The sequence below is a fragment of the Onthophagus taurus genome, chromosome 2, assembly GCF_036711975.1.
Source record: "Onthophagus taurus isolate NC chromosome 2, IU_Otau_3.0, whole genome shotgun sequence".
NCBI lineage: Eukaryota > Metazoa > Arthropoda > Insecta > Coleoptera > Scarabaeidae > Onthophagus > Onthophagus taurus.
This window is the reverse complement of record NC_091967.1, coordinates 17,448,140-17,464,407: the sequence shown is the minus strand read 5'-3', so window position 1 is coordinate 17,464,407 and position 16,268 is coordinate 17,448,140. Positions and strand designations below refer to the sequence as shown.

Genomic DNA, 16,268 nt, shown 5'->3' with positions numbered 1-16,268 from the left:
CTGTTCGTGTGTGTCTTCTTCCGATACACTTCCAGTTCCATACCCCCATCTGTCTACTTAGTGACCTAAACATCCGGGAAAGGTAACTATTTTGTAGCTTTCGTTTACATGTTATATCCATGAGGTATTGCGAGTTCAGGTGATCTAGGAATTACTTAGATTTAGACGCTTTTTTCCTTGCCGCCAGATCACAAAGGTATCACCTACATAACGAAGCCATATCTTAGATTTCTACGGTCTTTACTCTTCTTCCTCAAACATCTCCATGTCAAAATTAGCGATTACTGCTGGGAAACGTGATCCCATGGTTGTTCGTAGAATTTTCCCCTCCAACTGAAATATGTGGATGTTAAACAGTACTCCACTAGAGTTAGAACATATTTCGTAAGCCCTTCGGAATGAGTTCTGGCGACGACCATCCACGGAATTTTTGACTAGTACTCTGATAAATAGAGATTTCACATCGAAACTTACCAGGATATACTCAGGATTTAACTTCATACTTTTAATTGACTCCACAAAAATGCGTAGAATCGTTTTTCACCGGTTGATATGTACGTTGGAGAATTTATGGCACTGACAATAGGGAACATTTGAGAACATTTGATTTATGGATTTTAGGTAATTCATAAATATTTAGTGGTTAAAGAGTAGTGGTTATATAACACAAACTCTTTTTTAAAAATTAAAACAAAGACGTGTTGTTTTGATAAAAGTTTGTATTAGAATGATTTGTTGAAATGTTTTACATCAAATATTAAAAAATGGTAACATAGCAATTTAGGTAACGATAATTTGATGAAAGTTACAAATTTCTACGTGAACAAACAAACTTTTCAGTTGTTCTGCTGAAACTTCTGTAAATATCACCAATTCTGGAATTTTATGTGTATTTAACATCTGTTACACTTACACAAAGTAAATCACTTATATCGACGTGACAAAGTTAAAATCTGTTGGATGTATAGTTTTCCTACAAAACCTTATGTCCACTACCTATAGATAGCTTGTTATCTATGTTGTAAGATATGATATGTAAATACAACCAACTATGTATTCAATCATTATTCGACATATCTATGAATTTTTTAGTGTTACAGAAACTTTATTTGGTACGAAGAATGAGCGTATTTATTGTTTATTTATTTATATAATATTAAGTTTTTGACTTTCTCATTTTAATAATCGTAAACGGTTTTCTTAAATATTTTCGCGATATTCGCTTTATACCTAGAAAATGGTGATAACCAGGCTGTAACTGGTTATGGATTATGTTTTCTTGCACCAATACAAAGAATTTTTGTACATATTAAGATACTCTATCGATTGTAGTTTTGATATTAAGATGTATTATTTAATGAAACCCAAACATGACGAACATTTTGACGATATTCCCTTTATTTCTAGAAAATGATGATAGCTAAGCAGGAACTAGTTATGAACGATGCTTTCTTACTTTATTTCGAACAATTTTTGTACATGTTATGGTACTCTATCCGTTATAGTTTTGTTGTGATGACAGATTATTCAATGAAAACCAATCATAAGAAACATTTTCGAGATATTCGCTTTATGCCTAGAAGATGGTGATAGTTAGGTTGTAACTAGTTATCAATTATGTTTTCTTGCTTCAATACGAACAATTTTTGTACATGTTTATTATTGTTATAGGTTCTTCCTGTAAAACCTTATGTCCACTACCTATAGATAGCTTGTTATCTATGTTGTAAGATATGATATGTAAATACAACCAACTATGTATTCAATCATTATTCGACATATCTACGAATTTTTTAGTGTTGCAGAAACTTTATTTGGTACGAAGAATGAGCGTATTTATTGTTTATTTATTTATATAATATTAAGTTTTTGACTTTCTCATTTTAATAATCGTAAACGGTTTTCTTAATGGAGATATTTACGACAACAAAACTGTTTTGTTGCTTCTATAATACGAGCCCGACTAGTATTTATAGTCCCAAGTCATGCATACATATTGATTATTTATTTTTATCTGGTGGGCGCTGGTTAACAACAAAATCTTGGTTTTACGTTTCCATAAACTTTATTATTAATTACACTTAAACTATACATATAAATTGCGATTAGTTGTGGCGAGAGTTATATAGGGAGCCTTGTTCCGCGTAAATTGAAGGGGTACTGTTTCGGTGTGTGTTAAATCGAAGACTGAATAACTGATACGAGTTGAGCTCGCAGGCTCCTTCTTTATTTTAGGTCATAACTAAAAACCCTTACCTAAACACCGAAATACCCCAACGCATTCCCACACTTAACTCCACCCAATAAATAATGCGATAAAAGACTCTAATATTGCGACTCGAGACACTTCAAATCTAGACTAAACAAATGAGGCGATACAAATAAATCCAATATAAATGAACTAATATAATATAAACCTATCAAATCTAATATAAATTAACCAATATAATATAAAATCTAACATACTCCCCGCCTTGAAAGAACTACCTTTCAACAAATAAAAACACAAATTAACAATAATGACTCAACATCAAAATGTATGAAAAAAAATCGAAAAAGTAAATTTACACTACTGAGTGATTAATCGCGCACACACAATTCACGTAATCACAAGCAATCACATTAATGAAACCCAAGACTGCTATTCCATTGGTAGTGGACACAGTCTGACCGTGGCCCCTTTGATGATCCCATTTTGTGTGCGCGACCACTCGTGCGACTCCATGCTTATCGCAGTGCAATTCTATAATTCGGCCTGTAAGCCACTTTAAGGCAGGCAAATTGTCTTTCTTCATTGACACCAATCGGCCCAACCTTAAGTTAGCGTCACCCGTAAACCAGTCGTAGTACCTCTGCAGCTCAGACAAATATGCTTTGGACCACCTGGTCCAAAAATGTTGTTGAATCTGCTGGACGCGATGGAACTGCGATAAGCGGTCTTCATTGTTGCGACTCAAACCTGGATCTGGTGGGAAAGTAAGTTTCCCACCAATTAGAAAATGTGCCGGGGTTGATAGAGTCGTATCGTTGGGATCGGTGGATAATGGGGTTAATGGCCGGGAATTAAGGATGGCCTCAATCTGAACAGATAATGTATAAAAATTTTCGTACGTAAACGAGGCATTGCCGGTAACCTGACGTAAATGAAATTTTACTGACTTAACACCGCCTTCCCATAATCCATCAAAGTGTGGTGAGTTAGGGGGAATAAACAACCAACCAATAAAAGCGTTTGCAATCAGTGGTTTGAGTTCGCTAGAGTTATCAATGAAGAACTGACTTAGCTCCTGTAATTCGCGATTACCACCCACGAACTTAGTTCCGCTATCAGAGAACATTCGATTCGGTTTCCCGCGTCTAGCTGAAAATCGCCAAAGAGCGGCAATAAAACACTCTTTACTAAGTTCGGTTGGATTGATTAAACAGGCACGGTACATTTTAGGTATCTCCGCGGTAGCTACGTGCGCGTATTCCCTAAACCGTTTCAAGGCACTGAACAAGTCAGGCTGTAATATGGGTCCCACCATCTGACAATTATTAAGCGAATATCCCATTGACGTGGGACATGGTGCATCGAAAACGATCCTTGTGATGGCACTATTTTCATTTAACACGCCGTGTGATATGTAATAACCCTCGCGTGTATCAACAATCTTTCTTAATTGACCCAATTCCAAATACTCTCGCATAAATGTATGATATTGCTCACCGAATTCACGATTTTGTTTGCATTTCCGCTCGATACCCATTAAACGATTTTCCGCGGCTTTATACGATTCGCCCAACCAATCTAAACCTTTCTTTAGCGGTGTCGAAACAATGAATCGTCCGTCTTCTGCACGTTTAGTGGTTTTGTTAAAATGATTTTCGCAAAATGTTTCATTTTTGGATGAGTGAACTAACCCTTCAATCTCCTCGATTTCCCAAAATCGCGCCAACTGCTTGTTTATTACGGAATTGTCATCCTTACAAATTAAATTGCACTGCACCGAATGTGCCGCGCTCGCTTGTATCGGCCCCGAAACGATCCACCCCAAACGGGTGTTCTGCATGATAGGCCCTTTTGCAAGTTTGATTTGCCCGACGCACAACAAATTCCAAAAATAATCAGCCCCGATAAGCATATCTATCTTATCGGGTTTATTGAACAATGGATCCGCCAAGCGAATGTGTGTAGGTATTTTTAAAGTGTTTGCGTTTATTTCAAAATTGGGTAAATCATTCGCGATTGTTGCTATGACCAAACAATTAACCTTAAGTGAAAAATCCGTGCAGTGTGAATGTATTCGCAATGAACAAGAACTCGTTATTGTTGACTGTGTTTGATTTATTGTTGCTACATTAACGTTTGTTGCTGTTCTAGACAATCTTAACCGCTTGCAAGCTTCTACCGAAAGAAAACTACTTTGACTGCCCGGATCCAAGAGTGCGCGTAATGAATGTTTTTTGTTATGTCTGTCGAATGCGTGAACAGTTACGGTGGAGAGTAAGATGTTTGAATAATTTGCATGCTGTGCGAAATTTAGACTGTGTGCTTGGGTGGATGTCGTTGGTTGTGGTGGTGAATCTGAGCGATTGTGTGTCAAATGAAGTAAGGTATGATGACGAGAATTACACCGTTTACAAGAGCTCGAACGGCATTGTTTAACAAAATGTCCCGACCGAAGACAATTCATACACACCTTTAATTGTTTGACCCGGTCTATACGGCCCTGAACCGTAAGTTTAGTGAAATTTGAACATTCCTGTATGTAATGTTCCCCATTGCAGTTTACACAACGCTTAACACCCGAATTAGCAACCAAAAACGTTTTTGATTTCGGTTTTGATTTATCGATTATCCGCTTACCCGAACCGTTTTCCAAAGTTTCCAATAAATCAGCGCGTTCTTTCAAAAACCCTAACAAATTTTCTAAATTCGCTTTCTTTAAACCGGACTTTTTCCTTTCCCACTCCCGATTGGAATCAGCGTCCAATTTCGACACGGCTAAATAAATAAGTAGCGTGTCCCAATTATCCGTAGGTTCATTTAGTGCAGCTAACGCGCGCAGATGTTTACGAAAGTCGTCAATAAAACTTCGAATCTGCTGTGGATTATCACCCGAAACCCCTTCAATTTCGAACAATGCCTTAACGTGATTATGAATTAATATCCGCGGGTTATCATAACGCTCGCGAATCAACCCCCAAGCGACTTCATAGTTAGAATTTGTCAATTCTAAGCTTTCGATAACCTGACGAGCATTACCGGTCAGTGCCGACAGTAAGTAATGAAATTTTTGAATGTCGTTGATCATTGGGTTGTTATGAATTAATGATTCGAAAATGTCTCTAAACCCTAGCCATGCGTCGTAACCACCGTCAAACTTTGGTAAATCTATAACCGGTAGCTTTACATGTTGATCCGGGGAAGGTCCTAAAATGAACGACGAATCGGCGCATATATTTCTATTTGTCAAAATTCGCTTAGCTTTAGCCGTATTTGCGTAAAAACTCGCCTCGAATGTCTCCCTCTCCGCGTTTTGTGACTCGCCATCAACGCTTAACAAATCTATTTCACCCTGAATTTCCTCGAACTCATCGATAAGATTAATTGCCCGATTGTATCTTTGTTCTAACTCTAACGAAAGTTCCTGATTAATACCGCTTTCTCTGATATTTGATTCAAATTTTATTACAAATTTCGCAAAATTCGTGAGTTTGCCCTTGACAATACCTCGTTTTTTAGTTAAATTTTCTGACTGACTCATGATCGCGATTGACAAGTTTCAGATTGAGAACGATAAAGGCGAAAGCAAAGGGACTTACGGTACTTGTTTCAATGGCGTTGGTCGCTTCCAGTACATGATGGACGAATTTCTTCTATCTCGAATTTGTTGGGAGTTGCATGAAGTAGAAATTCGGTCTTCGAACACTCCTGGCGAATGTTCTCCAAAAAGCTGCGTAACTGGCGGGCCAACGTTGTCGAATTTAATTTAATTTTACACGCCGCATCAAGGAACCGAAGACACTTAAATTTTCTTATATTTTCCCTATCCGGCTCGAAGGACCATTTATGATTATTTATTTTTATCTGGTGGGCGCTGGTTAACAACAAAATCTTGGTTTTACGTTTCCATAAACTTTATTATTAATTACACTTAAACTATACATATAAATTGCGATTAGTTGTGGCGAGAGTTATATAGGGAGCCTTGTTCCGCGTAAATTGAAGGGGTACTGTTTCGGTGTGTGTTAAATCGAAGACTGAATAACTGATACGAGTTGAGCTCGCAGGCTCCTTCTTTATTTTAGGTCATAACTAAAAACCCTTACCTAAACACCGAAATACCCCAACGCATTCCCACACTTAACTCCACCCAATAAATAATGCGATAAAAGACTCTAATATTGCGACTCGAGACACTTCAAATCTAGACTAAACAAATGAGGCGATACAAATAAATCCAATATAAATGAACTAATATAATATAAACCTATCAAATCTAATATAAATTAACCAATATAATATAAAATCTAACACATATTATGTACCATAAAGTAGGTAATTTTAGTGGTAAATGCACATGTACATAGCACAGTAATTTTTAACCTACTTTTACGTTATAGATTTTTTAATGTTTGTTTTTTTCTTTGCTCAGAATGGAAACTAAAACCTTACCTATTATTAGTGATTATTAGCGACAATGTCTAGAATATTTTCTCGCATAGCTATCGTGTTTGTTACCAGATATTATTCATAACTAAAGTTCTCCACCTATAATTGATCACTCAAATAAAGGGTTCCTTCTAAAAACAAAACAGCGTTTTTATACGTGACTAAAACTACTTCATTGAAACTAGTCAACCGATATAAATAATCCCTATCTAAAGTTATATAGGACGGAAGGTACAGATTTCAGTTTAATTTATAGCAAAATTTAATGGCATATATAGTCGCAGAAGCTATATCGAATTTATGATGGTACTTATCCTTCAAAGTTTGATAAGTAGTCGATTATGTAGAGAGCTATTAATAACTATTTATTGTTGAAATTGTTCCAATAAAATTATGATATGCCCCACTAGAAATATAAATGAAGTATTAATTTACGGCAGGAATAGTTGAAATAATGACGAATATATCTCGAAGTTGTTATCGCAACTACGACGTTGGGTTCAGAGTTAAACTTTCCCCATAAGCTCCTAATATTTGCGGTTTGACTCAAACATTAACCATCACCCTGTCGAACCCGGTGGAAATTTCAAAACGGAAATTATGTTATCTCGTACTGTTTATTTTATAATCTCTTGATATTCGACTCTTATTAACAAACGTTAAAGCCTCAGATATAAATAGGTTTTGGAATTGAAATCATCGAGTTTCGAGTTGTTTACTAATACGATTCGAGTTCAACTCCATTTTGACTTTAGTAATAACTAATTTCGTTGAAACAGGTTTTATCGAAATTGCTTGTTTCAAAAACACAACCAATTCTGCTTCTATCCATTAATAGTAATCATATTGTCGATAATTGAGATATCGATGGCAATGTAAAACTTCTCCATAACTTCCCCTTCGAATCGAATTGAAACTTTAGAACATAAATTATGTTATTTCATGCTGTTTGTTTTAAAAGGTCTCGATATTCGACTTCTATTGACAAATATCTTTTAAATTCAACATCAAAGCATCAGATATAAATAGCTTTTGGGATTGAAATCATCGAGTTTCGAACTGTTTACTAATACGATTCGAGTTCAACTCCATTTTGACTTTAGCAATAATTAATTTCGTTGAAACGGGTTTTATCGAACTTGCTTGTTTCAAAAACACAACCAATTCTGCTTCTATCCATTATTAGTAATCATGTTGTCGATAATTGAAATATCGTTGACGATAAAAAACCATCCCTATGTCTTCGTAATATTTGCGGTTTGTCTCAAGATTTAACCATCACTATGTTTATTTTGAAAACCCTCGATATTTGACTTCTATTAACTAATATTATCTTTTAAGTTCAACGTCAAAGCATCAGATATAAATAGCTTTTGGGATTGAAACCATCGAGTTTCGAGTTGTTTACTAATACGATTCGAGTTCGACTCTATTTTGACTTTGCAAATAACTAATTTCGTTGAAACAGGTTTTATCGAAATTGCTCGTTTCAAAAAAAAAACACAACCATTTCTTTTTTTGTCCATTAACAGTAATCATCATAAGATGATTGAGATGTCGATATTGATACAAAAAACTTCCGCCATAAATTTAGTCAGCAATAATAAATGGCAAATATGAGATTTAGTTATTATTTATATAATTTATGAGTTTCAATTCATGAGTGTTTTAAATTATACTCCGGGCGTCATTAACACTGTTTCGGGATTATTAAATCATCAGCTCATAAATAATTCTACTCATATTTAGTAACGGTTCTATTATTGTAATCTTGTTATATATGTTATTTAAAAATGCTTATTTTGAAATTTAAAGATACAAAATTTGTTTATCAAAAATAAATTTGATTTTTCAAAGTAACTATTTTTATTGAAAACTAGACCAAATAGACAAGGAAATAGGTGGAAAAAAGTTATTTTGATGATTTTGCGGTGGATGGGTCAAATTGGATTAAAAATAAACCAATTACAAATAAAAACGGTTTTTGTGTAAAATAAAATATGTCTATCAAATATTTAATTCGATTTTTAATCAAATTTTTGTTAAAAATTTTTGTTTGTTGCTTAAGCTTCTTTACTCAATAAACCTATTGATAACACAAAATTAGAAATAAATTTTGTATTAGTAATAAATCCATTTGTATTGTTTATTACTTGACAACTTAGTCACTTATTTAAGAAAAAAAATGTTTTGTCATGACCACGATTGCTTAAATTATGTTTTAACATTTTTACTTCAATAACAATGATAAATAACAAAAGATATAAATGATAGATACTATAAAATTCATCATATTATTGAAATTGTCAGAGCAACTTTCATTCCAACAAGGGCACAAGGGCAAAAAGTTTATAGTAGTATATGAAAATTAAACCATTCAAATGAGGTTATAAGTTCTTCGAATCGGACTTGGTGTAGAAGCTAGTGTGCAAATCTCCATATGATACATTATAGAGTATAATTTTCGTTAACAATTTATCTGGATTATTTTTATTCATTTATCTCAAACGAAAAATGTATATTTACAGTTTGGCGGTGGTCTGACTACAACGTTGACAATATCCCAAGTTTCATAGCAACCCAATGCAATACAGTTTCTTGCAGTTTAGTGCAATTTCTTATTTCTGTAGGCCACCACATACCATTTAGTTGTTTTACTGTATTACGTCCTAGATTTATTCTAAGAACTCTATCATTCTTACAATTTGGAGTTTCTTTTCGCACCCCCTTATTTATCAGTCGTTAATATCCAAAATATTTCGTGTCTGCTCCCACCACTAAGTATTTTGTCTTCGCTATGTTTATTTCAGGACCCCAGAATTCATATTCTTTTTTAAGTTTCCTTATCATGTATGCTGCATCTTCTCTAGTTCCTGCAGCTACAATGACTTGGTCATTTGCGAACAGTAAAGTGTGTATAAAGGAGTTGTTTATGCGTAATCCCATTTTCTAGAATTTCCTCGTCCACTGCTTGATGGCATAGGGTACATATATCTTGAACAGCGATAGACAACAGTAGGCGATAGGCAGCAACCTTGTAACCTGTTTTTAATAGATGGGAAACTTTCTTATATGGTTTAATTTTTACTTACTGCCTCATCATCGGCAGTAAAAATAGTTTTGATTTATGCTTTTGATTAATCCTAACTCCCTTCAAAAGGGAAGAAACGCCTCCATAGGAAAGCAGCATCGGCATTGATTAATATCATATTTTTTTAATTTTTTAGTTTTTTTTAACTTAAATTTTTGATACCGACTTCTGGTCACTTCCCTGTTAGGGTTGTTACACTTACTCTTGCTTTCAGGTATTCTGTGAAAATCCCTGCTAAGGCTTCCTTCACCACTCTTGAAGTAAATGTATTCATATATTTGTACCAAGAAAATTTTTCGAAAACCTACATATTCATAGCTTTTTGCCTTCCTTATATAACTCCATTATCTAGAATATCGCATGTTTAATCGCGTTTCCGGAGTCTCCTCACTGCTCTTGTCACGTACATTAGGCTGTCCAAGATTTTCTTTGGTAACTTCTCGTCCTCCATTCCCCGCACATGTCCCGTTCACTGTAACCGTCGCAATCTGTTGAGTTCTGAGAGTGAGAGTTCTTTAATAGGTTGTACAGTTTTTGATTAAATTTGGGTATCCAGACCTTGTTGACCGTAACATTATTTTTCTCAAAACTCTTCTTTCGAACCTATTAAGCATGCCTTTCATTCTTATCGTTATACTGTTTTGTAAAGTATCTTATTATTGCGGTGTACGTTTTTGGAATTTAGTACATGGGGCAGTGCGAAGTAGGCATTCCAGGTTATGAAATGATCTACTGTCACCATATTGTCTTCTAATATGATATGTGCGTCTCCGTTAACTCGTTTTTTTTGTATTAACGTTTTTGTTTTTCACCTTGTATTTCCATACCAATGCATTTGGTATCTAGCTTTAATTCTAAATATGCTTGTTTTAAAGCTTCCCTTCGTACGGCTTAAGATATTAATGTTATTTGGATAGACAGCCTTTTTCGATGTCTATTTATCTTACTATTGTTGCTTTTATCATTCTGACTAATTTATGTGGTATCGGCAGTACGATCAGTATCGAGTACACTTTATTTCTATTGATTCTATTGATCGATTCATAAGCCATTCTGAGACAATCTATAAAGACTCTGAATCCCGCATGATATTCGCCAATTATATATTTCTGCCAGAGATTGTTGTAAGTATTTTGGTAGCTGTGCATAAAAGGAGATATTTTAATTTATTTCTTTTTTTGTAGATAGGGCGTACCTATAATGTTTTTTTTTTCAGTCCTGGGGAATTGCCCCTTCCTCCCATACTTTCGTTATCAGTGCATGCCTAGATTTTGTTAGATGTTGACCACCTAGTTCAATACATTTTCTTGCCTTGTTATTCTTTTGGATAGGAGTTGATTGCTTCTTCGACTTGTTCTATTGTTGGGGTGTCTGTCCTTTTTTCGCCCTCAGCACTTAGATTTACATCAGATAAAATTGTTTCCAATTCCCTTCATCTTTCGCGGTCCCCTTTCGTCTCTACAGATATCTATGGTTTTGATTTTATTGGCTTAGTAGTCACTCCGAAGACATTGTTGAAAAATATTGTGTGTGTGCTCGTGTCTCTGATTCCTTTTCTTAGTTTTCTCGTTTCCTGCATTGCTGTGACCATCCATTAATTTATTTCCTCCACTGCAGGCGAAGTTGATAAATGATGTTCTAGAATTCCACGTCATCACTGCAGGATTAATGAGTTTAGTTGATCATCCAAATTTTTCTCATTTCCTAAACTTGTGCAAACTTTTTGGATTAATTGTACATCACAACTACATTAATTGCTGGAAAATTTTGACCCGACATCATTTGAAAGATTATTATTAAAGGTTAATGAAATTCTACCCTGTCAAGGCAATCTTTGAATTTTCTTGAACTTAGGTACTAATAATTAAAATTACAGCATAAAAATTTCTTCACACAAGCAACTATATAATCTGTATGAAATGTATAAGAAGTCTGAATGACAGATTATTTTATCTAGAATACGTATTTATCTGCAAGTTGCCATATCGAATGTGTTACCATAAATCATGATTACTCTATGTCACTAATAAATAATATAAAGGTACTTAGTAGATAAACACAAAAACACCCTATTAATTTTTTTGTTTGCTATGTAATGGAATTCAGCTAATTCAAAATCGATTACATTAAACTGAGAGAAACGTAAAAGGGTAAATTAAGTAAAGTGGAAGACAGGGTTACGAGTTTCCATCAATATTCACAAGTACATTTACGAGTACTTCGCGCGAGAACCGTCTCTAATAGAATATATCTTGGCTTAGTAACGCGTGGAGCATAGCGATAACATTCCCCTCGAATTTGATGCTCGTCGGAACATTCTGGAGAAAGGAGATTTATTTGGCTTTTATTACTGCACAGACCGTTGTAAAGCGGGAGTAGCTAATTACTTGACAAAATGAAACCCCGAGACACCGTTATCTCCAGTTGTCGTTGCTGGGAAACAAGGTCAAACCTGTTATTTCAAGCAGGTAATGCGTCGTCGCAGAATTAATTTTCAAGAATGCTTTAGAATATTATTGCACTTTCCTGGGACTTTTTAGTAGTTCTTGCAAATTCTTAATCATCTTGAAATGTGTGAGTTATAGCGTTAAGTAATAGTTTCTTATGAGGAAATGTAAGTGCACAACTGAAATAAAATTATTATGACGTCGTGAAAAAGTTTGGGGGCGAAAGCATACAGGTATAATATCCACAATTACCATAAACTTAAAGTATCGCCACGCACTAAATCTGCATTTTCCACCGTCTCAATATTTAAAGTTTCGAAAGTTTTTACTAACGTCTAGAAGACGTAGAATATTTATACGATCTTGCGAAAAGTTTGGGCATTTTTCGTAGCTCTCGCATCGTAAAGTGCCGTCGCGATTGCGTTCGTCCGCAAATTAAGTTCAGAAACGCTTCGAAGTCCGTTAATAACGACGCTCTATAGGTTTTATCGTTTATTTTTGGAATGCAAATTCGATGGATCAATAACACCATTATTATTCGGGAAGTTTTAGTGAAGTAATCTCAAAATCCCTTTTAAATCTTTAATTTAACGTCTCAATTAGATGTCTTTTAAGTAAAGTATTACGCATTTCTCGTTAGAAATTCTTGTAAATAACTTGTTAAGCTTGATTTAGAAAACTATTTCTTGTGCTTTAATATCAGAAATTAATTTGGTATGCTGTAGATTGGGTATTATAACCGAAAGTTCTTACTTTTAATCAGTAAAGTTTGGAAGTTTTCGGTTGAAGTAAGTTGTCGTCTACCCATGAAATATCTATAAACTTGTATAATCACTTTTTAATCTTCTGTTAAGATTTATTTTTTCTTGTCAATCTATAAGTGTAAATGTTTTCTTATACCTAACGAGAATATAGTATTAAAATCCTCACGGTGCAATAAAATTCTGCCAAGGTGGTAAAGCTTAAGTTTAAAAGTTTATTACTCTATCTATTTTATAGCTTTCTTGGACTTAATCTACAGTCCAACCTGAGAGAAAAGATTTAAATTTTAAGCATGGCGGATGAATATAGTTTTGATCGTTAAACGCCGGTTTAGAGTGCAGTAAAAGTCCCTGCCGGTTTTAACATGATGTTAAGGTGACGAGCGAATGCGGTTTTTATGTAACCAAATCAAATTTTAATGGACTCTCTCGAACTATGCATTCAACCTTACAGCTTTTAAGTTATATTTTTATTTTCCATTTCACTTTAATGTTCTTTATTTAATTTTTTAATTCAATTTAGTAAGAAAATATTGAGCAAAAATTTGATTTATACATTTTTGCATCACTGAATCAATTATGCAAATTTCTGCGACTATGCCTATGTATATGCATGTATCTAATTCTAGTAATCCGAACGCCACATCGCAAAATTCTAATCCGGGCAAAATCAAAATATGTAAATTTTAAATCTTCTATTTTAGACTGTTTAATCAACACAACCACTAAACTTCTAATCGAAATTTAAGGTATTTTGGAAACATTTAATTGAAATTATACTTGTTCATATCAGAAACTCATATTCTGAGGTACAGCTACAATTATAGATTAACACATTCGCAGGTGAATCAAAGTTTTCTCCGTGACCAAGAACATATAATGTACATGAATTGATCAACCGCTGCTTCTTAAATAGCAAAAAACTTCAATTAGGAGCCTGATACAGTTAACAGCAATTATACAATATGTTCCTCGCTGTTACTGTACATTAGAACGGGCACAACTCTTTATTTGACTATCGCTGGTTCAACTCCAATGATCGCAATATGATACGGTTCTATGATAATTCAAGTCAAGTTTGTTCAGAATCAAATCTCCATCATGACTTCATCTTCTCTTCCAAATCTGCAACAACACAGCTCCTTATAAGATCTACATCATATCTGTAAATTTCTAATAAAATTTACTATAAAATCTGTATTAAGATTACATACGATCTGTGTATTGAGGTTTTCTAGTCTGCATGAAATCTTCTTTATATTTCTGACTTGATAATTGCACTAAGCCGCTATTAAGTCTACTTGAAATCTATATCCTGTCTGCATCAAGTTTTCATCATTTTTGTTTCCGGAGAACCCAGTATAAAGTCTATGTTATTTCTGCAGAAGTCGTTTACAGTGTTTCTATTAAATCAATTTTATACAGAGTCAAACCCCTATAACTCTAAGAGTGTATATATATCCTATAAGGACTCTATCACAACTGCATAAAATCTCCATATAGTACTTATTAAATCTGTATCAAGGTTTTGAAGTCTGTATCAAATCTGCTGTATGCCTCTGATTTGATTGATGTATTATCCTTGGATGAATTCCAATTTAAATCTCTATCATTTCTGGATCAAGTCTCCACTACAAGTCTGCATCTCTATCAAAACTGCTGATAACTCCATATAAAGTACCTTTGTCGACGTCTACATTAAAACCACGTTTGAGAATATATCAAGACTTCTTCAAAGCCTTTCAACTGTATTCGACTCTGCATCAAGTTTTAGAAGTCTGCATCCACTATGTCTCTGATGTGATAGATGCTTTATACCTAGATGTGTCTATTATAACTGCACGAAGTCTTCATTGAGATAACTTCTTATAAATTCAATATTATCTTTACATAAAATCTTCAACGTGTTTATAAAGCTAAATCTTTATTAAGTTTATATTAAATATTTATCGAGTCTGTATAAAAGCTATATGTAGAAGTGTAGATGATTATTTCTGCAGCAAGTCTATGTTGTATCTCTATCATGCCTAATAATCCTTGCATCGAGTTTTCACCTTTGGAAAAATTTGTAATTTGGATTGATTATATTTTGAAATGTGGTGATTTGGATTATTTATCAGTTTCTGCGAGATATATGAAATGGTACCAAACTGATAATTGGGATATTTTTGGGTTTTCCTTAATAATTTTATTTATTACAGTACAAGCTCGATAATCCGGCACTATAACATTTTTAGCAATGCTGGATTAGCGGGTTTGATAGCAAAAAAAAATACTATGCGGGAAAACATAAACAAACTATATTATTAAAAAGAAAATACCACAACTTTTGCCATAACGATTATATTGTCCTCTCAGGTACATTACCATTACCTTTTAAATTTATCTTCTCGCAAAACTGCAAATTAGTCTTTATCATTTGACTGGGACAAAATCATTATGGACCTATTCTAAGAATACTTCTTTGGCAACTCATGCTTTCTTTTGGGTTTTGTATATGAGATATTTTTAAATGGCCTAGGTCTCGCTTTGCCTATAAATAAAAGCTGGAGTTAGTGTACCATCAACATTGGCACAAGGCATAATAGTAACCTTCTCTTTAGACACTTTTCTGCCTGGTGCTTCCCGCTCCTCCCTGTAAACGTATGTCTTTATTGGCAAAACTTTCCAGAACAATCCACTTTCAGAGGAATTGTAGACCTGATCGTTACGCGACAGTTTTTCTCCCATTAGAGTCAACATTCTAATACCATATCTTACCTTAATGGATAATGACTAATGTCTTTCGTGAGAGTTTTGTTGCGACGTCGTTCTTGAAGAAACCAAGAGTATAAAGCATCTTCCATATCTGGGTATTCTCCTACCTTTAATGTTTATCGATTGCACGTTCTCGAATCAGCTTGTTTAACACAAGAATCATTTTTTTTGCGATTTTTCTTTATGTCGCAAATTTATGTCCAACTTTCTTAAAATTTCCATTTTTTTAGCTTTCGTGTTTACGTTTTGTTAATTTACTTTCCATTTCAATCTGGATGAATGAAAATTTTATACATAGAGGCAATAACAGAAAGTCGTGGGAATCACCTATACTAACTATTGTTACTGAGAACCGTCCAAACGCCATGTGACGAAATAATAAACATGCCGGATTATAGAAATTATTGAGTGCCGGATTATAGAGTTAGATATAATAGTTGTCAGACGCCGGATTACTGGACGTGTCGGATTAGTGAATGCCGGATTAGCGAGCTGTGTGTTCTTAAGAAAGTTTGTTTCATATTAAAATGTTTTAAGAAAAGTGATCGAATGAA

At 34.2% G+C, this 16,268-nt stretch overlaps 1 protein-coding gene across 1 annotated transcript; it reads right to left on the bottom strand.

The window, feature by feature from the left end:
- Nucleotides 1-2,564: 2,564 nt before the first annotated feature.
- LOC139429171 (uncharacterized) lies at nucleotides 2,565-5,750 on the bottom strand. The gene has a single exon (XM_071194681.1). It carries the CDS (start codon nucleotides 5,748-5,750, stop codon nucleotides 2,565-2,567), a length of 3,186 nt encoding a protein of 1,061 aa, XP_071050782.1.
- Between the last annotated feature and the right edge of the window lie 10,518 nt (nucleotides 5,751-16,268).